Source organism: Camelus dromedarius, chromosome 1, assembly GCF_036321535.1.
Source record: "Camelus dromedarius isolate mCamDro1 chromosome 1, mCamDro1.pat, whole genome shotgun sequence".
Classification (NCBI taxonomy): Eukaryota; Metazoa; Chordata; class Mammalia; order Artiodactyla; family Camelidae; genus Camelus; species Camelus dromedarius.
In genome coordinates, this window is record NC_087436.1 from 51,526,819 (window position 1) to 51,554,298 (window position 27,480).

At 37.3% G+C, this 27,480-nt stretch overlaps 1 protein-coding gene across 4 annotated transcripts in view; it reads right to left on the reverse strand.

Moving 5' to 3' along the window:
- Positions 1-27,480, reverse strand: part of BANK1 (B cell scaffold protein with ankyrin repeats 1) — a 384,383-nt gene that overhangs the window by 188,183 nt on the left and 168,720 nt on the right. For all 4 annotated transcript variants that reach the window (XM_064484610.1, XM_064484614.1, XM_064484612.1 and 1 more), the window contains 3 exons: positions 22,943-23,097; positions 14,057-14,195; positions 5,349-5,488 (listed from right to left, as the gene is read on the reverse strand). In XM_064484610.1, the coding sequence (XP_064340680.1) occupies positions 5,349-5,488; positions 14,057-14,195; positions 22,943-23,097 (434 nt within the window). The remainder of the gene's footprint in view (positions 1-5,348; positions 5,489-14,056; positions 14,196-22,942; positions 23,098-27,480) is intronic.

The following is a 27,480-nucleotide window of genomic DNA, read 5'->3' on the forward strand; positions in this document are numbered from 1 at the left end:
TTTGATTCAATGATTTGTAACTGAGGTGAGTATAAGCATTAAGTCTGGACCACCCTCATCAGGCATCACTAACCTTTGCTTCACCATTACGACAGGTGGAGATACAGCACAAAGGAAGTGCTGCTTATTTTATCAGTAACATACAAAGTTCAATAGATATGCCTTGTTCTTATTGGTCCATTCTAACAAGGAGTACAAACATAAATCCCCAAATAAATGAATCTCCAAATTGTAAATCTCCAAATTGCAAAATCTCCAAAAATCAATCTCCAAATTGCATTTTATTTGACTGTTCTTTCTCTGATTACAAGTCTTTCATCAGAAATATTGAACAAGTAATAAAATGGATCAAAGATACAGGAAGCTCACATCACTTCGTTCTTCTCTAGGGAAGAGGGGGGCTAAGAATAAATGCAAATAAAATGGAAATAAGGGCTACACGGAGAGTCCATGCATTTGCAAGTCAATCCTCTTTAACGAAGAACAGTCTTAATTCCCAACCTAAGTAAGTATTTTTTCTTGGCATACAATTATGAAATATTTGAGTTAGAAATGACCTTGAAAGTCGTATACTCTAGCTTTTTCATTGTTCACATGAGGAAATTCCTCTAGCATTAAGGAAAATGAGCTCTCGTGAAGTAAGTGATTGCTGATTCAGTCAAAGAATCTAACTCCTGCTCCTGCCCTGGCCAGAGTTATTTCTCTTATGCCACACTGACACTTTCCAGGAAGCAAAATGAAAGATATTGTGCAGCCTTTTGAAAGAGAGGTAAGATCTTAGTCATTTTTGAGTGGTAAATATTTCCTTAACATTCAAAAGAAAGGTAAGACTGAAATCTGGAATTTTACAGCTGTTAAAAGTCAGTAATGAAGTATGTTAACATGGAGTTCATGCCTAAGTAGGACATGAAGAAAAGTTCAGAAGCACAAATTCTTCACTTTTCCAGTATTATGGACCTCTGAGAGTTCTTTACTTTTATAAGCATCAGATTCATTTCTACAGTTTTATAAATAAATGTGTACTTTAAAAGGGCAGTTTTCATTTCTCTATCTTATTTATATGCATATACTATAGTTTTTTACTTTTTTTTTCAAATAGCACTAGAAAGAAGTAATCATTATGTTGACCCATTTTTAAAGTAATAAGCGTCAGTTGTGTTGCATGTGTCAGGAACCAGTTGTGTGAAGTCACTGCGCATGCAAAGATAAAGAACACAGTGCCCATGCCTTAAAGAAGGGGCAGTGGGGGGAACTGCCACAATGTTCTAGAAGAGGGAGCAATCCTGAGGCTGGAACACAGGAGCCACAGAGAGAGCTGAGAAGACAAGGAGGCAAGCTGTAGCAGGAGCTGATGTCGGAAACAATTTGTGACCCTTAAGTCTTGTGTGTCATTCACAGGAGTTTGGACCTTACCCTGTGAGCACTGGAAGTTTGTAGCAAGGGTCTGTCTTAGGTAACACTGGCGTTATGGTGAACTATAGTTTAGAAACCAGGTACATTTGTACCTCTTTTCAATAGGAGCTGATGAAAAGAGGAAGGGAAATGTCCATTAGTCATTTGAGGGTGAGAAGGACCTAAAAAAAAAAAAATTACTGGAAGGCCTGGGAGTTCCCAGTATCTCTCAGAAAGGGAGAAGCCCCTGAGAACTTTTAAGGGAGACAACTGCTAGAGCTTGAGTTCCAATTTCATGAAGAAACCAGCCTTTATGGGAAATTCCTCATGATATGAGTTCCCTCAGTCCATATCTCCCCTCGCCCCAACCCCATCTGGCTTCACACAGCATTAAATTTTGCAGGCAGTACACCAAAGATTGAGTGATATAACAATTCAAGAAAAACTGGAAATAAAGAGCACCTAACATGAAGATGAATGTAAGATTTCAACAGGTATAAAGTAAAACCTGTAGGATGAAAAATACATGCAACACAAAGATACCTTTTTACCATTAAGAAATACAATTAATAAAAATTATTTGGTCCCATTTCAAAAACTCTTTTAATAAATAGGACCCTAATGTTTTGATCATAATTGCTATGTTCTTTAAGCATTTTGAGCAAATCTGGTTTTTATATTGTATCTGGTTGTTCTTATACAAAGTTAACTTTATTGTTGCCCCTAGACACTTGTAAGTAAGATGGAAGTCTTAAAGGTATTAATGATCTCAGTTAAATAGGAATTACTAGTTTTTCTAACACTAGTACCTGAATTCTAATTATCTTCCCAAATTGGGCTTTGGATTTTTCATCTGAATTGCTCTTCAAGTCACTGTTTTAGGTGATGCTCTGGAAACTGCACCTTTATGAGGGTATGTGCTGGGATTTAGTACCTATCCAAAAAAGGCGAAATGATTTAGGAAGCAGATAATTAAGCTGGTTTAGGTAAACTATTCTATAAAACCTAATGGAGATCATTAAAAATAAACTAAGAAAACCAAGTTTCTCATTATCGTTTTTCTCAAATTCACAGAATAGCCATTGTGCTGTATGCCCAATAGCTTTTAAATGATACTAGAAAGTCTCTTACTACAAATTTGAGGATTATTAAAAAATAAAACTCACAGATTCCTTATTATTATTCCTTTCCTCAAATTTACAGAATGTTCATGTATTATATGTCCAATAGCTTTTAAATGATTACAGGAAGTATCTTATTACCGATTTTAAGGATTACTTAGATCACATCTGCCATTAAAATTTACAGGAAAACTCAGGATAGCTCTTAGAGTATACCGTTTCAGTGGAGTAGATAGACTATTAAAAAAAATAACAACAACAAAAAAAAAACCTGTGAAGTCTGCTGGTACATGTTCTTACAAATACACAGTAACTATGGTGAATAAAATTACAATGTATGCTGTTCTTTGAAAAGAGATGTTCAGTGGACTATCTGTGAAATACTCAAATCTCCCAATTGAAGTGGCAGAGCAGCACATAAAAGAAACAATTACTGCAATGTTGTATGCTGGAGAGGAAAAGCACAGCTTATTACACAACTTTTAAAATATAATCTCCATGAGCCAAAAGCCTAATGTCATAAGGAACAACCAAATGCCAGCAAGGATAATAAGCACAGAGTGGGCTGGCACACCTCCTTTGAGACCACGTAACCCTAAAACACACCAAGGTTCCTTGGTGTCCATGCAGTTCCTTCTTTGTCATCAAGGGTGGAGTTTGAATTTCACCATCTTGGTGAATTCATGGTAGGGATAACGCATGGGGTCCAGATGCCAGTGGGTGAGAGCCCCATGTCACACCTAGTCCAAGATGTGATGGAGACTGAATTGCACCTTCCCTCTGTCAGGGTTGTGATGGTGTAGCTCGGTCTGATCTGAGATCTCAGTCTCGGAATTTGTTTGATTTAACTCCACAGCACATCTAGGCTCCCTCTTGACAGCAGCAAAACCTCTAAACCTATCTTACACTGTATATATTAACCCTAATCTCTTAGTGTCTCTTGTCAAGTTGTGGTCTGCTGTCAACAGCTTAAATAAGTCTACCTCTCAGTATTCAAATCTCAGGTTTAAAGTGGCTTGTTTCTAAGCGTAAAACCCTGAATCAAGCTGTCACTGTTCAACATCCTTCCTTTCACTGGGCACCAGTGCTTGGCAGAGGGAAGAAACCCTTCCTTATCTCTCATTTCTGACACTGAGGGCAAAAATGAAACTAAGCATTTTCTAGTTACCTAAAAATTGTGCAAAAAAACCCCCACAATTTTTATTCATTCAAAGCTGTAGAAGAAATCATGGCTTGGATATCACAACATTTAGAAAAACCGTCCAAGAATCATAAATTACATTTAAGTTTTACTATATACACAAGGTTTTTTTTCCTCCCCAAAGGCTTAACAACACAAAGATGTGTCTGGGGGACCACTTCACTTCTATGCTAACTGAATACCAAAATGCAATACATCACCTCTATTAGTCTTTTTGTAATGATTAAAGATTTTTTAAAGTAGAGGATAAGGTAGACATGACACAGGGAAATGAAACTATCTGTATTTCAAACTATTACTTTTGTTGTTGCTTTGCAATTACAATATAGACGTTTTACTGAATGTCCTGACTCTCCAGATTGATAAATGGTATTTTACTTCCTGTCCTTCCCTAAGACATTTTTCCCTTTTCCACTGTTCTAAAATATGTCATTCATAAAGGAGAACCCTAATAGAAAAATATGTCACACAAAATAAATAACAAAGCCTCAAATTCCAAACTAGTTCAAATGTATATAAGGCTTTAGGACAGCCTGTCAACATCACTATCACTGATAGTTTTGTTACAAGTCTTACGGAGTGCTTTGTGGTAATCTGAAGACCCAATGTCCAATTCAACTATCTCTCTCTTAGCCTCTATTCTACTCTCTCCCTCCCTGGAGGGGTGAAAAAAAAAAAAAAAGGAATTAAGCAAGGTTAAAATTCTAATTATCAAGTAGCTATGAAAAGAAAGGAATTTATTTCACTCTGAAAATTTGATGGAAGAAGCACAGAAAGGATCAAAGTTCCACAGTAAACAAGCTTTCTCTTTACTGAAAGTGGGTCAGGTAACAACAAAATAAAGCCAAATGTAGAAATTAAACTAATGGCTTAAGATTAATCAAAATATAATTGTTATATTCTAAGTCAATGAGGGCAAGGCACTCACAGTACTTACTTGTTACCGGAAAATGTCTCAATCAAGGGCCTTAGAGAGGAAGAGAAACTCCTCACCAAGTCACCATTGCTGAGTAATACTTTGTTACACGAGAGAAACAACCTGGGGCTTGAAAATGTCTCTTTGCCTAGTTCCCAGAAAAGTTCAGTATTTCTGGAATTTCAATATACAGTGTTCATTTAAAGCAGTCACTTTCAGTATCAGACAACAGTGATACATGAAACTAAGAAAAACATACACTGAGCTTGGAAATTTCCTCATGGAAATAACAATTTCTAGATTAACACCACATACTTCCTTTTTGGTGGTATTCTTGATTTGTCTGATTCCTTAAACTGAAAGCTTCTTTTATCTTGTTTTGCCCACATCTGGGCAAAGAGGAAATTCATGTTTTAAGAGTTCTCTTTAATCCTTCTGTCTTTCTTTATCTGGTCGATAACAGCTTTAAAATGAACTCATCACAACAGCTTTTTTGTAATGGATAATCTGTCTCCCAGTGACATTATCTGGAAAGACTAGACTTAAGCAAGCTAATTCATCTACATCTCTGCACCATGGAGGTCAGTTTCTTTTTTTCCTATTGATCAGTAATTCATTCTTATTCAAGCAACATTCAGACTTTAAATCAAAGTAAGCATTAGTTTATCCCACATTAGCTCTTTAGCTTATTATCAATTTCATGGAAACATCAGCTTACCTGGCACACACCATCTTCTGGACCTGCCACTTCCAATAGGCATTTCATAGCCTTTGCTGTTGTATAGTATTTAATCTCTGTTGTGGCCTTAATGATTCCATCACAGTAGACACTGACATTGACGGAGCCAGCAGGAAAATCTTATAAAACACAAAGGGTAGTTAGGAGCTGAGTATATAAATGCACGTATCACATTATTATATCTCTTAGAGAATATGAAGGCAGGCTTTAAGAATTTGTAACAATTTAAACTAACTTCTAGCACTGAATTGTTTTCTTTTTTATCCTTAGTAGTTAGAAACCAAAAATTGGATGTATAATTTTGGACTTAATTGCTTAAAAAAAACTTAAAAGGTAAAAACATATGCTACAATTATAATGAAAGCAAAGCACTAAATCTTTCCCCCTAACTTTTACCTTCCTTTTTTTGAAGTAACCTTTTATCACCTCTATGCAATGCTTTAGAATTTAGAACAATAAAGTCATTCATTAAAAGTTAGATATTTACTATTAATCTGAGGAAGAAAACTCCCATTAATTACAGGGAAGTTTCTCAAAATTGTTTGGAAAAAGGAGTTGAGTTGATTGAAACTGCAGAACTTTTATTCAACTGATTACAATGAAAACCTTTGGGAAGGCAATGTTTAATGCTCCTCTGTTTAAGTACTATTTGCACCATCCATTCATCTAAAGCCTTTTTGTGAACAAGTTGTTCAAAGTGACGGATACACCATGTTGTAAACTCTGCTGTAACCTACCAACAGAGTTAAAGTGCTCTCCAGGAAAGAATGACATTAAATAATCACTTCAATGGAATAGTTATTAGGTTTTATTGTAACAAAAGTAAGCAAAACTTAGCTCTTTAAATTCATTTGCCGAACATACTTTAAAAAATTTACTCTTTGTCACAGAGCTATTTCCCAAATTCTCCTGGAAAACTGTCACCCAAATATTTGGGGTGTGGAATAAGCCATTAAGTACAAGACCAAAAGCTACCTGATGAAACTCTAATAATTAAAAGTTCTTAATGTTTAAGCATTAATTTTACTTTATCTCCTGAAGAAGTTAAATAACCCTGATAATAGTGCTCAGAGAAATTCAAAGCCAACAATCTTAACTTTAACTAGATCAAGAAGTTGAATTTCCTCCTCTCATATTGCTTGATCAGATAGTTAACCTGTATTATAAAGAAAATGTATGTAGAAAAGTTCTCTCTTCCAAAAGTAAGTATTCATGCAATAGAGAAAGTAAGAGAAATCTTAAAAACACTGAATGTTGTAATGCACACCTCATCACTACAGCTGTGTATGTATATAAAGGGGGTGTGGAGTTACTGGAGTGAAATGAAATCAAATTCAGTTGATTTCATAGAGATGATTTTAAAGAAAATATTGATTTTATCAGAAAAGAGATTAAGAACTTTACCATGAGGTGTTAACTTTCTGAAAGAATGTCAGGTGGTAAATCATGAAAGATACACAGCGAGACTATTTGCTTGGTAGTTCTCTGATACAGGATACTTAAGATATTCTGATTTATTTAGAATTTAACATGAGAATGAACTGATTGACTTCTGATATCTTGAGTCACAAGTTGACTCAAAATTTTACCATTAGCTCTATGGATAATGATGTTGATTTCAGAGTAATCCTCCAGTGTGGCCATTTGAAGTACTGTCTTTGCTGTGCATATTTTCATATCTATCGAATGTCATTTATTAAATCAAGACCTAATTATTGTTTCCACCTACATATGAGGAAGGACTCTTATGGATTCATCTGGTTGGGAGACCCTCCTTAATAACTTTATAATTGAATTGCATTTTTCATGACCAGAACTATGTACAGCTTGAGCGTTGTTTTACTTTAACTGTGTCACTATGCTGTCTACATTTTATAGTGCTTCAATTAAAAATTAAAACCAATTAATTTAAAGACTCAAATAGAAGAGAGAGATGGAACACCTTGCCCTCATCAGATGTAGATACACAATAAAGTACACTTACAGAAGAGCAGTGGTTAAAAAGGAACTCTATTTAAGTTTCAAATCTCAAGTTCTAGGCCATGAAGGACCTTTGTCAACCCTTCCTGTCTCCAGGATTTAATTGGTCTAACCTTCCAGGTGAGGGACAAACTTAAGTAATTTATGGAAAATATAATCCAAAGATATTTCTGAATAGTCAGAACTACAGTCACTATTCCATAAAAATATATATGTCACAAATACACTAACTTTAGAGTTTTTCTGCTTTCTATTTTCATGTGCCTGAGAAACTGTGCTCCTTTACCAACCAATTTTAGCCCTTTACAACGTAGTAAACCTTACCTGAACCCACCTAAATTTCCATGGGAACTGAAATCAACATAACTCTCATTGATTAGAACATTATTATTAAATAGATATTGGTGGCTTTAAAACCTTGGTCATGTCTAAAAGTTAATATCAAGTTTAATAATATATGTTAAAATTATCTTCTTGAACTATATTTAGAAAAATTTCTTAACTGTTGTTATTTTTATGAGCATGTTCTACATAATATTTAGCACATCCTAAAGTATTTTTCTTGCTTTTTAAATGAAATATGAAGTTATAGTTTACATTATCCAGAACATAGTTTCTTAATTAATAAAGAGATTCTTTATCTTTGTGGCTACATTTTACATTCCTTTCAACTTTTAATTGGTTATCCCCCTGCTGTGTAAAATAGTTTTCTGCCTGAGTTGCAGGTACCAGAGGAATACTCTCCTCCTTCTGGGTGAAGATTAATTAATACTTCTAGTTTAAAGCCTTTAAATATATTTCCATAAGTTTTGGCATAAACTTGGACTATAGGAACTTCAAATTCCTCTAACACAAAACAGTCCTTGTCAGAGACAAACCTGTGGACACCATTAGGAAGGTGAGGTTTTTAGAAAACAAAGTAATAATGACTATATCGAGTTATTGCCCTGAAAGAAAAGGGAAGAAGGTAAATTTAGAGCATATTTTCCCAAACGAAAAAAATCAGGTAAAGATGTGGAATTGCATCAGAAGAGAAAGACACCACTTAGCTGACTTCAAGCTACTAAAATGTCATGGACAGAACTGTGTCCCTTAAAACTCACATGTTGAAGCTTTAACCTCCAGGCCAACTGGAGACAAGATAAGGCCTTTAAGAGGTAATTAAAGTTAAACTGAAGTCATAATGATGGGGCCCTTATCTAATAGGCCCAGCGTCTTTATAAGAAGAAGAGTCACCAAAGAGCATATACATAGAGAAAAGGCCACATGAGGACAGAGCAAGCAGGTGGCCATCTGCAAGCCCAGGAAAGAGGTCTCACCATAAACCAACTTCTGGCCCCCTGATCTTAGACTTCCAGCTTCCAGAAATGTGAAATTATCCAGTCTTTGGCATTTTGTTATGGCAGCCCAAGTGAGACAAGAGGGTAGGAGGCAGGGGCATGACCATTAAAAGAATGACACAGCCATTAGCACCAAGATGGCGGAAGATTAAACTCCTGCAGAACTTGAGCTTCACTATGTTATTATTATTATTATATGCTCATTGTAATATATTAGCATGGTAAATGGCACTCCCACAGGCACCATGGAAGTTCTGAGGCTGACTGTAAAAGGTCAAAAAGTGAATAGTGACCCAGTTCCTGGGTATCCCAGCTCCTTCCCCAAGGTAGTTGGAATAATGGGAGCCCTCGTGGTTGCTCTCTCTCACCTTTGGAGACAGCCCACGCTCTGTCTATGGAGAGTGTATCTCTCTGAATAAATCTACCTTCATGCCTGGGACCTGTGACATGGCCATCCTCTCATGCTCCATGTTCCTGTATCACAAGAACAGTAATATACAAGGTAATATCACTGAATATGAAGTAGGGAAGAGATGCATAGAACTGGCTTTTGCAATCCGATATGCACTGGTTCCAGCACACCTTGCTTCATCACACTGCTTGGAATACAGGTATGATAGCAAAAGTCTTAGCAGCTATCTTGCTCCATCACGATCATGGCCACACCCTTGGGACTATGGAATGGTGACTAGAAATAAGCCTGCATCTTGGCCAGTATCGTGAAGATGCCACACCAGCTCACACCACCAGCCAAACTCAGTACGGGAAGCTCTGGGTATAGCAAAAGAGAACATCTACAGAGAGCAAACCACATTTTAAGTCATGTGACTGATTACATCATGAGCAAGGTGATCAAAAAAGAAGTCATATGAGCAATTTTTCTAGACTGGAAAGAGACTGGACAGATGGAGGCCATCTCCTGAATCTGATGCATCATATATTCTTCAAAAACATCCCTGAGAGTGGGGAGGGTCCCTGGTATGTTTCCACTTCAGTTTTAGATCCCTCCATTTTAATTTGGTATTTAAGTAAGTATAGCAAACATTTTTCAAAGACTTAAATCCGTATAGACTATTATTAGATGGTATGAGATACTGACTGAGATCATTTCCTTCTCTGGATGTCACTGATGGGCACAAGGATTATACATGAGCTGACACAGAATTGGGAGCGCTCGTGAGTATGATTTCCCAAGGGTGAAAGGGGACACTTTCTATCAGGAGAGGGAAACAGATGACGAGGAGAAGAGCGGGAACAGCATGAGTACAATATTTATAGAGAAAGACAGACCCCTCAAGTCTCTTCCCTATAAGGAAGAGAAGGAAGTTTTTAGATGGTTTATTATACCCCATTCAGAAGCTGAATGTGGGTTATTCCAGACAAAACACTCTTTACATTTAAGGGAATTGCTAGAGGGAGAGACTGACCCTTTGTTGATCATTTGGGTCTCAAAGTGTTGTCTTGTACCTTATCTCCCGTATCTCTAAGCAACTGAGTACTTGAAATGTGAATATTTTAGCTATTTTATCAACAAGAAAACTGACTGAGAAACTTGTGTCAAGTTAGTTGCTCAGTAAAGAATAAAGACAGCTCTCCTAGCCACCAGTTAAGTGTTTCCTCGGCTACGCCACAGATTCTGGACAGATCACTAGCCCATCAGAATGCACTGGGCTCTGTCTCTTACTCCATAATTGGTGTAGAAAAGAGAGCTCTACTGTGCTACCAGTGCTGTCCAATCAAACTCCCTGAGAGGATGGGTATGTTCCAATGAAGCACTTGAAACATGGTTAATGCAACTGAACAAATGAAATTTAAATTTTATTTAAAGAAAGTTTAAATACCCAGATGTGGCCAGTGGCTACAACACTGGCGAGGGCAGCTCCAAAGATTGGTTTTTCCAGCTGTGGTTTGTAACCCACTAGCTATTCATGACATCAATTCAGTAAGCTCTAACACTGGAAAAAAATGAAAAGAAATAAAGTATCTTTCTCTCTACTTACATTATCCATATGCTCTGGCATGTTATCTACTTTTGCATTATAACCCTCAACCCTCATTATATTAATCATAGTTATATAAAATTCCCTGTCTGATAATTCCAACATCTGTGTCACATGTCTGGTCTGATGTGTGTTTTATTTCTTTAGACTATGTTTTCCCCTTGCTTTTTGGCATGTCTTATAATTTCTCATTGAAAATCAGACAAATTGTGTCTGATATAAGAATTGAAACAGGTAGACACGTAGTGGGAGTCATCAAGCTAGGAGCTGGGCTATATTCACTGTTTGCTGTAGCTGTAGGTGCCAGGGGCTTCAAATTCCTCTATTGCCCTTGTCTTCCTCTTGACTTTGTGCTTCTCCACGTACTCCTCCTCAGAAAGATTCTGCATCTTGCAAACTTTCAAGGGTAATCCACTGCTGCTACACTGGGACCCCGTTGTGGTGGTGGTCAGGTTGCAGGGAGGGGAAGCACTCTAATCTTACGATTAAGTCTTCGTCTTTTAGCCGGCCTTTTAGCTGCGACCTTCACAAGTGTTCCTGCCATGGCATACCCTTTCCCTCCCCACCTTCAGGGAGACAGGAAGGCTGGAGGGGGCTACACGGGGATGGATGCTCTTACCCGGCGGGGACAAGGCTCTGATAAAGTGGTTCCCTTGAAGAGCAGACCTTTGTTATAGAGAACATGCTGGGAGTCCTTCCCCAGGATTACTTTTCCTCTGACCCAACAAAGCCTGCAGGGAGTGTGTCTTAGACATTCACTGTGTGAACCTGGAGGGGTTCCTGGAGGTAAATCCCCCCAAATTATAGGTGTCTCATAAACTACAGCCCCCAGGAGTTTCTTATTCTCAAGCTAGTCCACACTCAGCCTCTTCAGCAATTCATCAAAATTACTGTTTAAGTGCTCCTACCACTTCTACTTCAGGTAAGCAGATCTCAGATGCCACTCTATTTACCTTTCTTTCCAGATTTTAGGATGGTCGTTTGCCCTGCAACCTTAGGTCTCTGAGGAGTTCAAGAAAAAACACAGATTTTTAGTTTGTTCAGCTTTGTCTTGTAAGAATGGGAGCGGCAACTTTCCATGTCAGGGCCGAAACTGTCAGTCTAAGTGTTGCTTTTAAATCCTTTGTTTTCATTACGTATTTATGCATATGTGCTGGGTCATGATGTAAAATGTAGTTCTTGCTAGGGTTCAAAGAATTTCAAGAAACAGTGCCATGAGACAGAGAAGGTGCCTGGGGCCATCTCTGCTGAGGTATGTCTCATCTGTACTCCCGTATGTATTCATGGAACTTTCCCATTATGAATAAAATTCTTACTTTATGGCAAGACAAAAAAATTTTTAACATAAAAATATTTTCTCTGTCCATCTGCCTCCTCTCTCCCCACGCTATGCACTGTGTATCTGCATTATGCATCAGCCAAACCTCCCCCATCTGCAGGAAAACCTGCTCAACCATAAAGAGCAGCATTCTCCCAGCATCAACAAGACAACTCCTTAAAAGATAACATTTCTCCTTGATTTTGTACGGGGTCACATGACCCACCACTATGCCACTTAGGTCTGGATTATGTAAGCTGTCAACAATATGACATTTGATGTGCAGCCCTCTGTCTCAAAAAACTTAAATAACTTGTACCTTGACTTCTAATGGGCAGAACAATTCTCAAAGTTTTGTGAGATGCTCTTCCTGGGTTATAATCTCGAAATTCGGCTCAAATAAAATTTTCCATTTCTTTCTTAGACCTCCTGATTAATTTTTCTTCAACACTATATATGGCTACATAGCAGCCAACAATCTGTAAGAAAATTCCTCACTAACTTACAGAATATCTAGTTGAAAAAAAGAGTTGGAGAAATTTAATTAGCATAACTGGTAAACAGCGACTTATTTATTTATTTGTTTATTTATTTATATACTACAAATTTGCTCTTCAACCACACATTATGGCCTGGTATTTATTGGAAAATATAGAATAACAGTTTCCTGCTTTTCTGAAAAACATCTGAACTTTGACATTTTATTCTTTGCACTGTTCTTAGCTACAAAGTAAACTGAACATAAAATCTTAATGTGACTGATTTTAATTTGACATTTTGATTTGCTATTTAGGACACATTATCTAAGTACTTCTTAATTTGCAGTATTGATTTTTCTACATTGATTTTAGTCTAACTAGACTTAGTTTAACTTCTAAACTAATTAGTTAGAAATTATTGTTCATTAAATCATTTTAAAATGTGGCATACGGAAGTAGGGGAATTTGAAAGAGAAAGGAAGGAGGCACAGAGAGCTCTTCCTCCTTTCACTTCTGCATATCCTTTCCCATGACAGGAAGCAGTGTCTAAAATGCTTGTACATGGCTGGTGTAGAGTCTTTCTTCTCTATAATCCAACTCTGACCTAAGCTATGCAAGGTAATCCAAAGAGGAGACACATGCTTTACATAACACAATAGAAAAATTTTTTAAATGCTTTGTAAATGAATCGATTTCATAACAGCTACATTTAAAAAGGAAAACAAAAAAGCAAAGGATCCATTTGACGTACTCTTTAATTTTAAATATTTTACTACATTTCCAAATTAATAATAAGATTGAATATATTTCTGCTTTAAAATACCCTATAAAGTTTGTATTTACAAAGTTTTACAAAGAACTTTTATTGTCTGACTATAAAAGGACACCATAAATTCAAAAACAAAGTAGTCCTACATTTATATCAAAACATTCAGAAGTTAATACATTAGATTTCAATTTTAGTACAATTATTATGGCAAGTGTGGCTCTTCCACCTGGAATTTTAAATCTGGTATAATTTATCATGTTGAAGCAATGTTGGGTAATAAAATGATTAGCTTCATAAATTAAATAAGGAAAAGAGGGGAGATTGTATTTAGAACTGGTACAATGATGATAAAATAAGGAAAAAGAATTATGCTTTCCAAACAATCAAAAATATACTCAGGGTCATGGCCAAAAAAAAAAAAAAAAGGGAAAAAAAGAGAAAATTACAAATGAAAATCCAAATGTCTGCTAATCCTGTTACAATAAAGCAAATAATTTTAGTTCTATATTTAACAGTTGACTTATATTAAAGTGTTCTCTGCTGACATGACTGAAAATATGTGATGTTACTGGCTGTCATTTCACCACATGGTACACAAGCAGACTTCTCATAATTTACACATTTGTGCTTTTGCGAATCCAGATTAATAATAACAGCCTTGTGTATGTGAAAGCTAAACACAGGAAACACCTGCAGAACAATATTAGTTTCTGTTGGGAAGTGAAACCTTTTACTATAAATGCATTGAAAGAAACTCAAGATGATGTTTTATACTTATTAAAGCATAAAAAAATTTCTTACCTAAAGCTTTCATACACCAGACTGTCTTACTCCAGAGAGCTGGCCGTGTTCTAATGCATTTACTATTTGACGTAAATTCAACCTCCACAGTACCACCAATTACTTCATCTCTCAAAATAATAAATATTTCACCAGGATTCTATAAGATGAAAAATATAACCCGGTTAGGCATTTGAAGGAGTTCTCACTGACCAAAGAACCCATTACATTTATCAGTGATAAAGGTCGCACATGGTTGCACATTATGTCTCCAGCATGTCCATGTTCTCAGCCATACTCAGAAATAAAATATGTAAAGGTGATTCTCACAACATTTTACGTTTATCAACTTCAGGTCTACTGAACTCTCAATATTTTTCTCCAACACCATATTTTGCAACTGAGAAGGCAGTGAGGACATCGCTTCTCCCTCCTCCTCTCCCGCATCCCTGTGTGAGGCTGTCTCTCTGAAGGCCATAAGCATCACTTCACAAACCTCCAGGGAGCTGTAACTCAATCGCTAACCAAATCCTTTTTGCCCAAATCCCTTTCCGTCACCTTTCTAGACCTTGGCATTTTTATCTACAAATGAGAGGATTGAATAGGGTTAGCTTTAAGGTCTCTTATAATTTAAATATAATGAATTGTTTTAAATGTCAAATACAGTTGACCCTTGAACAATGCAGGTGAGAGGGGCACCAACCCTCCGCACAGCAGAAAATCCCTATATAATTTAGAGTAGGCCTTTCCCGTCCGCAGCACCCGAAGATTCAACCAACTGCAGGTTGTGCAGTACTGCAGTATTCCTAATTGAAAAAAATCCATGTATAAATTGACCCATGAAGTTCAAAACCCCCTCTGTTCAAGGGTCAACTGTAGTTTTAAATCTTACCTAACAGAGATTCTCTGGTTACTCTTTATTTATGATGTGGACCAGTGAAGGATATTGAGTTATAAATCTAAAGGTTATAAAGGCTATAAATCTAAAAGTTTCAAGACTTTATTAAAGTGGAAAAGCTAAATCTATGTACGTAAGATAAAAAGGTTATTGAAAACATTTTGAAAGCAATCTAGAAAAAAATTAGGGAAAAGAAGATTGGAATTAATACAGAGAAAGGGAAGGAATAAACATTTATTGAGCATCTGTTTTATACTAGGAATTATGATAAGCACTTTTTATATAAATCTATTTCCTCTAACCCTAATCAAAACACACACACACACACACACACACACACACACATCCTAAAGCCAAAATGGAAGGCTGTTCTTTTTCTCTTTTATGAACAGGGTAACTAATACTGAGTTACATTCTAAACATTAATCAGAACTCTCTAAATTCAAAATCTGTATTCTTCTTTACATTGGGCTGTTTAACGCTTCAAAATAGCTCAAATGAAATATGTTTCTATGATTATCTCAGATATCACCTTTCAAAGCCTTTCTTCAAAGTCAAACTGAATTTCAGTCCCTCACAAAATAAACAGAAACCTCATTTATATGCTCTTATAAAATCGTGTTTACCCAAAAGTCATTAATTTCAAAGTTCTCTTATTTAAATGTTATCTCCCTAAGCATAAATCACCCACCGATAAAACTTACATTTTTAATGCTTTGTACTAAAGAGTTTCTACAGATATGTTGATGCTACAAAATCATTTCAGCTGAGACACATCCACCTCAGGCATTTTTCCACCAGAGTCTAATGCTCCCATGTATTTGTCCACAGGATATTTTGAACTAAATTCCTCCACACCCTATTAAATTGCATATTGAGAAAAGACCCCACTAGCCCATCTATTGCTCTGGCCCCACACATCTGACACATCGGAGACACTTCCTTGATTCTCTCCCTGTGCCTCCCTGACACACTCGACGCACTGCTCCACCTGAGTCCTGATGTCAGGACACAGCCCCGCCTGGTCCTCACGTCTGACATCTCCTCTTCACAGGACCTCACTTCCAGCGCAGTTCTTTAGTTCCTCTGGTGCTCACATCCGTCACTTTACTTCAAAGCTTTAATGACTTCCCATTTCACTCGGGCTCAGATCCCCAACATCCTCTGCTTCAAAGTTCTTCGGAGTTCTCCTCCCTGAGTACATCCCTTCTTGTATAACTTTGACCTCTCGCCTTCCAAAATTAGTAGCCTGAGCATCCTCTCCCAGTGTTTATTCACCCAGCAATCTCATTCTCATGCAGGAGTGCCCACACAGGCTGCTTCTTATGCATCAGATGTTCTCCTTAATAGAGGGCAGGACTCCACCTTCCAACCATTTCCAGAGAAGAGGTCTAAACAAAAGACAAACATACTGACTAGCCCCGAGGCGGCACTCACGCTCGCTTTGTGCCTGGGACCAGCTTCATGGCATGTGACCTCTGCAGCTATACACCCTGCACTTGGAAGGGTCCTACACTTGTTTCAATGTTCTGCTGTCGTAGCTTGAAATCTTTGATAATTTGAACAAGGGTCTCTGCCTTTTCATTTTGCACCGGGCCCTGCTAATTAGGTCATCAGTGCTGTTTGTACGCAATGTTGGCACGCCCTTTAGTTCCCACTCTCCCTCCAGTTCCCCAGACATATCCTCTCCAACAAGGTCCAACTCAGGTTTGTGAGCCCCCAAGTCCTCCCTACAGCTCAGGCCCGTGAGGAGTTTTATAGCTTCTGAAGGAATCATAAAGCATTCCACACCTGTACTCCTCATTTGACCCTTCTAAGTCATGCCCTCTAGTCTTAATAACTTTTTCATGGCGATGTCTTGGCTTCCTGAGTAGATTTTAAACACCCTGAAGGTATTTTTATTTTTTCATATTATCATGGCATCTTGCAAGAATTACGTACATAAGAGGCAATCTGTGTATATTTTTAAATTCAGATGGAATAAGCCTGCAAAAATAGGACATTTTTACAATCGAGCATGCCCAGCTCTACTCTTACCCGCCCCAGGACTCGCAGCCTCATCTGCTTCTTGCATCTCCATGCATGGAGGGGGCCGCTCCTGGAGGGTAGGCCTGCCCTTGTCCAGCCCTGTCCTTAATTATTGTGGGCATCTTAATTAAAGATGTAATCATACAGGCACATTTCATTCAATGAAGGAACTGTTAGGACACTCAAACAGTCATACATTTAGTTTTACCAGTGAGGAAGCCTCTATTTTGCTCTCAATCTTTCTGATCCCTTTATTTATCCCTTCTTTGATTCTGAGCACTCAAAGAGGAAGTTACCATAATTATTAGCACTTCCAAACTCTAAAGACTTGCTACATTGGTCACAAACCTTGAGACCTCAATAAAAGGGCTGGAACTTAGCCTATAATCCAGCACATAGGTCATGCAGCTTCTGGTTTGTCAGGGTGGGTGTCTTAAGGCTTTAATTAATTATTAAGCACAAGTAATGAAGGATTTTGATCCTGGTGGATCATATTTCATATATGCATAACTAACAGGCACGGCCCTACAGGTGGGGGTGCACGGGCCTTAGTAAACCAGCACCGTGCGAGTTCCCGCAGCGGACCCTGATCCGACCCGCGACAGCAGAACAAGGACTAGGCTATGGCTGTGATTCCAAACCTGCTGCTAATTCTCACCTTCATAATCACCTGGGAAGCTTTAAAGTTTCCAATATCCAGGCCATAACCCAGACCATTTACATCTGAAACTCTGGGAGTAGGATTCAGACATTTTTTTTTCAATTTTTTTTTTTTATTGAAATAGTCAGTTTACAATGTTGTGTTAATTTCTGGTATACAGCATAACGATTCAGTTATACATACATACATATATATTCTTTTTCGTATTCTTTTTTCATTATAGACTATTACAAGATATTGAATATAGTTCTCTGTGCCATACATTAGGACCTTGTTGTTTATCTATTTTATAAACAGTAGTTAGCATATGCAAATCCCAAACTCCCAATTTTACTCCCCTCCGCACTTTCTCCCCTGGTAACTGTAAGTTTGTTTCCTATAGACATTATGACTTTTTAAAAGCTCCCCTAGCAGTCCCTGTAAGCAGCCTAGTTTGAGAACCACTTGGCTAAAGGGAAAAAAACATCTTGTCCTTATTGTAAAACCCTACCACCAAAGGGGTGATGTATCACAACACATTTCTGGCATTGAAACACACAATAATCTTTCGCTACTTTTACTGTATTTCTCAATTAAACCACAGGATCAGACTTTAACTTAAGGCTGGTTACCAAGAACTAGTGTGTGACTTGGTATCAGAAATAAGTCGGCAGTGCTGTTAGCGTCTGTGTATCGTCTCAAACTGCAGCCAGCGTTATCAAGGAATGAATGGGTAGGAGGTAATCTCTGAGGTTACTGTAGGGTGCCCACAGGCCTTTAAGAGCCATACCTCTTCACATCCTCTCAGTCTCTCTAGATTTATTGATTACATAATCTGCAGTCTGCACAGATTTGGGTTTGGAGATTCATATTATGGTTGCAGCCACTGAGGTATACATCAATAAAGGTAAAATAAAATAAAAGCCTTTATTAGGGAGTATGCCATGTTCTAGCATTCAGATAGAAAAACAATTCAATGAAATTAATATAGATCCAAACGCAGATAAAGCCCCTTAAAAGGCCTTTTGTGGTTATACTGTAACTTTAAGAATTAAATTTGCTCAAGCCATCAGCACGTGACCAGATCACTTTTAAAAATATATTTGTCTTATCAGAACAGTAGCAGTGGTAGAATAATACAAAAATAAAGAGAGAGCAGTTAGCTTTCCTAAAGGAAGTAAGAGGTTTTGGCTGGAGAAAAGCTGAAGCTGCAGCCAATTCTACCAAAAGGAAGGAAAAATAACATATTGAAGTCCTGCCCACACAGATAAAAGAAGATGAAGAAAGTAAGCTCCCTCTTAACTGCGCTTGAGGATGGTGCTACAGAGGAAGCCAGGTAGAGGCCACCCCTGGACCTGTGACCTGTGACGGGGCTCACAGAAGTAACAGGAGAGGCAGGGGGCATCTGAGGGCAAACCACAGGACATCCGGGTGGGCCTCTAAGGAAAATATTCATAGGCTCCCTCTTAAAACTTCAGATAAAACCCACTTAAAAAGTGACTGAATCACTGCTCACAGATGACGCAGCTCCACCAGGAGATCAGAGGACAACGGGCTGGGCTGCAGAGACGCCTCTGATGAAGGGCTCTGACTCCTTGGTGCCGTTATTAGGTGATCTGAAGGTGCCCTAATACTTAAGGGGCATGAATGTATCTCTGTCCTCTGAGGCAGGATTTAACCTTAGCACCATTCATATTTTTGGAGCAGAGAAGTTGCTGTCGTGGGAACTCCCTGGGTACCACAGGAGGTTTAGCAGCACCTTTGGCATCCACCCACTAAAGGCAAGTAGCAATCCCCTAGTTATGACAACCAAATCTGTCTGCAGACTTCGCCAAATAGCCCCCGGGGAGAGGGGGCCAGATCTCTCCCAGACAAGAACCGCTGCTCTGAGGAAATCTTCACGAGAAGTGAATGAGCCTGGGACTTTGGCATAAACGCACAGCAAAGGGAAAGGAAGCTAGCGAATAGCGAATGGTTCTGGTTTAGATGTTACTCCAATGGAAGAATGCCTCTCAGGTGGATTATTCATCAGGGGCAAAACTGCGTAAGATTCATTTGTGAACAATGGATGTGTTTGCCACACTTACAATTCACTGACTTCATATCTTTCAAGATCAGTTACCCTACAGGACAAAATCAAGAGGAATATGCTAGAAAAAAAAAATCTTGGGCCATAACAACAAAAAAGCTTAAAGAATACTAATATAGAACAAAGATTGCTAATCCTAGAACAGGTAAAAGAAGAGGCCAAGTTAAGCAGCAGATTTAAGCTGTTAAAACTCATTTAGGTATTTCTTAAAAAGACAGAGAATAACTTACATAAATAGAACACTGGAGGCACATGTTCTGGTGCATGAAAAAAATTGTGGAAGAAGAAATATTTTCTGCTGTTTTTAAAGTGGCATAAGATTTTCAAGGTCGAGGAAATCTGAAATCCATGGAAAGAACAATGCTGGGAAAGATGAGGAGGCAGAGGGGTCAAAACTGCCAGGCCCCCTGGGGTCAAAAGCAGCAGCAGCACTACCTGCTGCCTCAGTCAGACCACCTACTAAGGCTGACTCTCCGGAGCAGAGGAGGGAGCAGGGAGAACACGTCTCTAGGGGCAGGTCCGCAGCCCCACGCGATTCCACAGCAAGGTGTAGCAGGAGGGATTTAAATGAACTCGCTATTCATCAGAGAGAATGAAGATGATGTCATTAGCTCGAACCAGTCAACTCAGTGCTGGGATGCTGGAAACACAAAACTGTAAAGGGGGCATTCACAGACTCTGAAGATACAGGGTGCAAAAGAGGCATATCTCAAATTAAGACCCGGTAACTGGCAATGACAGTCTTGTAAACTTCTAGATTTCGTAAGATAGCAGGGAAGTCTCAAATATCACTTCCTGGGAGAGTAGGTCATATTCCTGAGAGATCTCTATCCACCTAATATAATATTTGGAGGACTTCTCAGAAATAAGTTCAAAGGTTGTGCTTTCAGACAATTGGCACAGACTGAACTGAACGTTATCCTGGCAAATATGACACATGATTTTCACTTATTTGGATACAAATGATCTTTCCTGTGTTGCTTGGAAATTGGTACATGGATTCAGACTGTACTAAAATCTAGGCTCTGAGAACACAAGATTTTGACTGGGATGACTGTTTTTGGTCCAGGGGTTAGTTTATTTCAAATTTTTTAGTGTGTGACGCTGGTGCGAAAATAATCTTATGTGACCTTTCAACTCTTAGGATTGTTTAAAAAGTGGAGAAAGATTTCGAATTGAAATAATTTAGCTTCAGAGTGTCTGAAAAAATTATTTCCATATCAATAAAAGACAGCCAACAATTTTGCTATAGAAAGAACCCTGATCCTACCCAGTTAACTGAGCGAGCTATCTCTGATTGGAGGGCAGTGGGGTTTAATTTTTGGATTTTGATTTCTCTGCAAATTTAATAATGGAAAGGTTTTATATTGTTCAACTTTTACTCTTGCAGATATTTTTAAAAGCAGATATTTAGACACATTGCATAATTCTTGGTGAGCAATTTTTAGTTCCAGAGGGTTTTTTCTTTGACTTTACCTATTTGGGAATAGTTTTCATTTCTCTTTTATTACAGTCTCTTCTATTTATTTCTGTCTCTTCCATTATTTCTGATTCAGTAGGAGCTACTGTTTCTGATTATTGGCCTGATCTCCCTTCCTTAAGTAGGTTGTAAGTTTTCCTTGCCAGATCCTCTGTCTCAGCTCCCTCAAACCTGTTCAGGTTCCTGGGGTCTCTAAGGCAGTGTCAAAGAAGTCTTTGTTCCTCTGGAACTGAAAACATAATAACTTAAAACCAGTGATTCTCCTGCTTAGGCATGGGGTCTGGGGGTGAGGGAATTAAGCTTTGCCTACTGAACAGAATGTTCAGCTTCTCCCAGGACTGCTGGTGCCATCAGGATTAGGGCATTCTCTCCCCAAAGATGCCTCCCAGTAAGCAGACAAGTGCTGCTCCTGTCACTTAAATCTGCTGGCTGCCACCCAAAGGACCTTTTCATGCAACTCTCAAGGTTCTTCTGGATCTATGACTCTTCCTGCTCAAGCATACCATGGACACTGAGGGCTAGTATCTTTTTTTTTTAACTTATTGATTATTATTATTATTTTTAATTGAAGTATAGTTGATTTACAATATTGTGTTAATTTCTGGTGTATAGCATAGTGATTCAGTTACATATACGTATATATACACATATATACACATACATTCTTTTTCATTATAGGTTATTAAAAGCTATTGAATATAGTTCCCTATGCTATACAGTAGGTCCTTGTTGTTTATCTATTTCACATATCATAGTTTGTATCTGTTAATCCCAAACTCCTAATTTATCCTTCCTCTCCCCCTTCCCACTTTGGTAACCATACATTTTTTTTCTATGTCTGTGAGTCTGTTTCCATTTTGTAAATAAGTTCATTTGTGTCATTTTTTAGACTCCACATATAAGTGGTATCATATGATATTTGTCTTTCTCTGTTTGGCATACTGAAGTATGGCTTAATTAGTGTGATAATCTCTAGGTCCATCCATGCTGCTGCAAATGGCATTGTTTCATAGACAAGACATGGAAGCAACCTGAATGTCTATCAACAGATGACTGGATAAAGAAGTTGTGGTATATTTATACAATGGAATACTACACAGCCATAAAAAAGAATGAAATAATGCCATTTGCAGCATCTTTTAATTGTCTGAAGATTACATAGACTGAGTCTCTGATCAAGCTCTGGAAGTAGGCTTATTTTAGTGGTTCAATCTAGTGAAGACTTAGGAGGAAGAAATGTCAGCAATATGTATTCATAGAATCACCTTCTGAGAAATCCACTCCCCATAGCATTATACTTTTATTCCCAAAGGAACCAGTTCTTCTAGTGCTTATGATAGTTCTACTTTATAATGTAGGTCTTTGATACATATTTTATAATTGAAAAATTAGTGGTCCTAAAAAAATAAGTATTTTCAAATTCAACAGTGTATTTCCCTTCATGAAAATAAAACTCTTTATCTAGTTAATATGAATCCAGCTTTCCTTTAAATTGCCTGATACATAGAGCAATTGTAGATGTGTTTGCAACATTTCAAGTTACTTTTAATAAAATTACCCTTTCATATATGTTTCAATCCTCAATTATTCAACAAATGTGTATCACATGTCTACTAACTGCTAGACATTGTTCTGGGTTCTGAGGACACGGCCATGAACAAAGTAGACAGAAATGTCACTATGTTGGAGCGTCCAGTGTTAGTTACATTCTAGTGAATGCAGTACCCATTAAAATATTATGGTCACTTAAATAACAAGCCATCTTTACTGACCTCACATGGAACTTCAGCAGGAAGTACCACTGCCTGGGATCTGGTGCTTCTTGAAGCTTCTGATAATTCTTCACTTTCTTTTCTCTCACTTGTTTGCTCAGAATGTTTCACTGTTAGGTCTGTTGAAATATTGACCTCAAAGTAGTCATCAGAACCTAGAGAAAAATTCATGAATGCAGGTTATAACATATCTAAAGCCATATTATTTCTCTAGTGCTATAAAGGTTAATTGCTGAACAGTTGATTTAATTAATACATGGTACAACCAAACTGAGTTTAAGACAGCTAACATGATGAACCAATGTTAATAATTAAAATAATGCATCATAATTTAACTAGTAAGATAAGTTTAGCTGCTAAACTAAATCAACTACATAATAATATATTCACCCACTAGTTAAATGCTTTCCCTCCCAAAACCCAAATACTAATATTTTCTCTTAATATTAAAACAATAAATCTGAAAAATATGAAACTCTTTTCAATGACTATAATTAAGAAAATTTATTCATTTTACATTAGAACAAATTAAATCAGAACAATTATTTACCCATTACATGTATTTCTAATTTTTAAAAACAAAAAGCATAACTAGAAGACAGTCACTAAATAGCATTTCTATGAAACACTAGTTTAATAGTGAAATATTCATGTTGATCAAACGTTAATGTGTTCTGTGGAAAAAGTATCCTGTGTTAAATAATTATGGCAGTATTACTAGGAACACTAAAATATGCAGATGTGAATTTTGAATCTCAAAGAAGGGGGAAATGTGATTTTTTTTTTTAAAAAACCTAGCATTTAGCAATTTAGCATTCGGTCTCAATCATTAAAACACTTTTCTCTCTTTAAGGAAAAAAACTGTGTTAAGAGAGACAGATAATATTTTTACTACTCAATGTTTCAAAGCCCAAAGCATTTCATTAGGGCACAGAACCAACAGGACTGAAACCAAGGCTCTCACAATTAAAGACTCTAACAACCGTCAACTTTTACACCACAAAACTGTCCCTTAAATCCCCAAAGAAGGGAACTGAAGAAAAGGAAAGCAGCTCCTGACAGCTAGAAGCTGGCCTGATACCGTGTGAAGGACTTGATGTTGCTAGGAGGTGGCCTCCTGTTCTGCTATTAAACACCCACAATCTCACAGAACATCACCGTCAGACAAGGCCACTCTGTCACTATGATGGATCAAGTCAGAAATCAGAACACTTTGCAACCATGTCTGAATCCAGGCAAAATTGTGAACATCATCCAAACCACAAAATAACCAAATATCCTGAATCCTGGCTCCTGTGAGTGCTGTTTGTTTACCGAGTCCAGCCTCAGCCTCTTTTCATTTCCCCTACCTTCCACGTGGCCTAATCAACTCCTCCCAGTTTGCCGGGGATCTTTTTTTTTTTTTTTTTTTGGTGTGGGCATGAAAAATGCTATGTCCCAGGAACCTCTCTCCCATTTTCAAGCATACTGGAATATAGTTGGTTCCCCTGCTTCTGAATTAGAGCCATTAATACACCAAATCATAAAATTACACCTGCTTTTTAACTCAAGCAAGCTATAGCAAAGCCCTGCTTCCTTAAACCATTCCTTAAATCACTTAACACAACCCTAAATCCTACAGTAAGTCTTTTCTTAATACAGTCTTACTAAGATGCTCCACGGTTCTCCATGGTGTGCCTTCTCTTCATTGCAACTAGTGAAAAAAAAAACAATTAATGGACAGGTGTGTTCCTAGCGGTCTTTAGCTAAAGGAAATTGACAGGATAAAAAGGAAGAGGAGTCAAAGGCAGTATAGATGAAGGTGGCTAGAATTTTGGTCTCATTGCATCCAAAAAGTGAAGTCACCAGTTTCATACAGGTAATCCTATCAGAAAAGTAGAGTAACAAAAGAGATGTCCTCGAGGGAGGAGCTGGCTCTATGCCACATCTAAGAAGGAGAATGTTTTGTTTTGTTTTGTTTTTTCTGTCTTATGAAAGTTGCAGAATAAAAGTACAGAAGCACCTGGGATTTCCAGATTCTCCCACTGGTCTTGCTAGAAATGAAATGAAAAACAGCCTTTACTTCTCTAATGATTTAAAACACTTCCATAAGCAGTGTCATTTTCTCTCTCTCGCTCTCCCCTTCTCCCTCTCTCTCCACACACCTGCACACCAACACACACACACACCCAAAAAAGAGTGAAAGGTTATACAGAGCTGGTTTAATCATTTTGTGAATTGATGAAAACATAAGGAATCATTTTATTTAATACATTTTAAAAGGCGTTAAGTTATTCCACCACAGCAGTATCTGTGACATTTTCTGCTAATTCATCTGTGGTATGAAGAAGAGGTATTTTCTTTACCCTGAGGACATAATCATGAATGTACAAAAGACTTATCTCTATGAATGTTCACAGAAGCACTATTTATAATGCAAAAAAACCAGGAGCAGTCTAAACAATAAAGGGCCAGACAAAAATACATAATGTGATAAAAGATACTGTCACTAATTGCTCAGCTTGATAAAGACTATCTACCAAAAACCTCCAGCTAACATAATTCTTAATGTGGAAAACTTTATGCTTTCCCACTAGGATCATGTTTAAGGCAAGGACGTATCCTCTCACCAATCCTTTTCATTATCATACTGGAAGTCCTTACTAATTCAATTAAAGCAAGAAAAGGAAATAAAAGGTATACATATTGGGAAAAAAGAAATAAAGCTGACTTTGTTGTGATGACATGATTGTGTACATAGCAAATCCAAAGGAATTAACCAAGAAATTCCCAGAACTAATAAGCGTTTATAGCTAAGTTGCAAGATATAAGGTGAATATACAAAAAGCAATTGCTTTCCTATATACTAACAAAAAACAAATGGAATCAGAAATTAAAATGGAATATCATTTAAACATTACTCCCCAAAATGAAATACTAAAGTATAAATCTAACAAATTATGTACAATATCTATATAATGAAAACTACAAAACTCTGATAAACAAAATCAAATCAGAATTAAATAAATGGAGAGATAGTCTATGTTCAGGGATAGAAAAACTCAAGTGTCAAGATGTCTTTTCTTCTCAACTTGATCTACAGATTCAATGCAATCAAAATCAAAATCTCAGCAAGTTACTACAGATATGAACAAACTGATTCTAAGGTTTATATGTAGAGGCAAGAGACCAGAATAGGCAGCCTAACACTGAAGGAGAAGAACAAAGTTGGAGAATTGACACCACCCAACTTCAATACTTATTATAAAGCTGCAGTAATCAAGAGTGTGTGATCTTAGCAAAAGAATAACCAAATAGGTCAACGAAATAGAATAGAGAGCCAAGAAATAGAATTACATAAATACAGTCAATTGATCTTTGACTAATGAGCAAAAATAATACAATGGAGCAAAGCCAGTCTCTTCAACAAATGGTGATAGACAACTACATACTCACATGCAAAAAAAAAAAAAAAAAGCATCTAGATACAGACCTTAAAACCATAACAAAAATTAACCGAAAATGCATCAAAGACCTACATGTATAATGCAAAACTATCAAACTTCTAAAAGATAATATAAGGGAAAACCTAGATGACCTGGAGTATGGTAATGCATTTTAAGATACAATACCAAAGTCATGATCCATGAAAGAAATAATTTAATTTAACTTCATTAAAATTAAAAACTTATGTCTACAAAAGACAGTATCTAGAGAATTAAAAGATAAACCATAGGCTGGGAGAAAATATTTGCAAAAGACATTTAGTAAACGACTGCTCCCCAAAATTTATAAAGAACTCAAATTTAACAGTAGGAAAATGATCAAATCAATTTTAAAATCAGCCAAAATGTGTAACAAACACCTCACCAAAGAAGACATACAGATAGAAAATGGGCATATGAAAAGATGCTCCACATTGTACACCATCAGGGAAGTGAAAATTAAAACAATGAAATAGCACTATACATCTATTAGAATGGTCAAATCTGACAATACCAAATGGTACCAAGGATGTGGAGCAAGAACTCGCATCCACTGCTAGTGGAAATGCAAAATGGTACAGCTATTTTGGAAGACGGTTTAGTGGTTTCTGACAAGACTAAACATACTCTAACCATGCAATCCAGCAAATGCACCCCTTGGTATTTACTCAAATGAGCTGAAAACTTATGTCCACACAAAAATCTACACATACATATTTATAGCAGCTTTATTCATAATTGCCAAAACCTGGGAGCAATCAAGATGTCCTTCAGCAGGTGAATGGACAAACTGTGGTACATCTATACAATGAAATATTATTCAGCACTAAAATGAAATAAGCTATCAAACAATGAAAAGAGCATGGAAAAACCTTAAATGTGTATTACTAAGTGAAAGAAGTCAATCTGAAAAGGCCACACACTGTATGATTCCAATTATATGACATTCTGGAAAAGGCAAACCATAGACAGTAAAAAGATCTGGGGTTGCCAGGGGTCTAGTGTGGAAGGGGAAGGAAGGGTGAATAGGCAGAGTACAGAATATTTTGGGGGCAGTGAAAATTCTCTAGTATT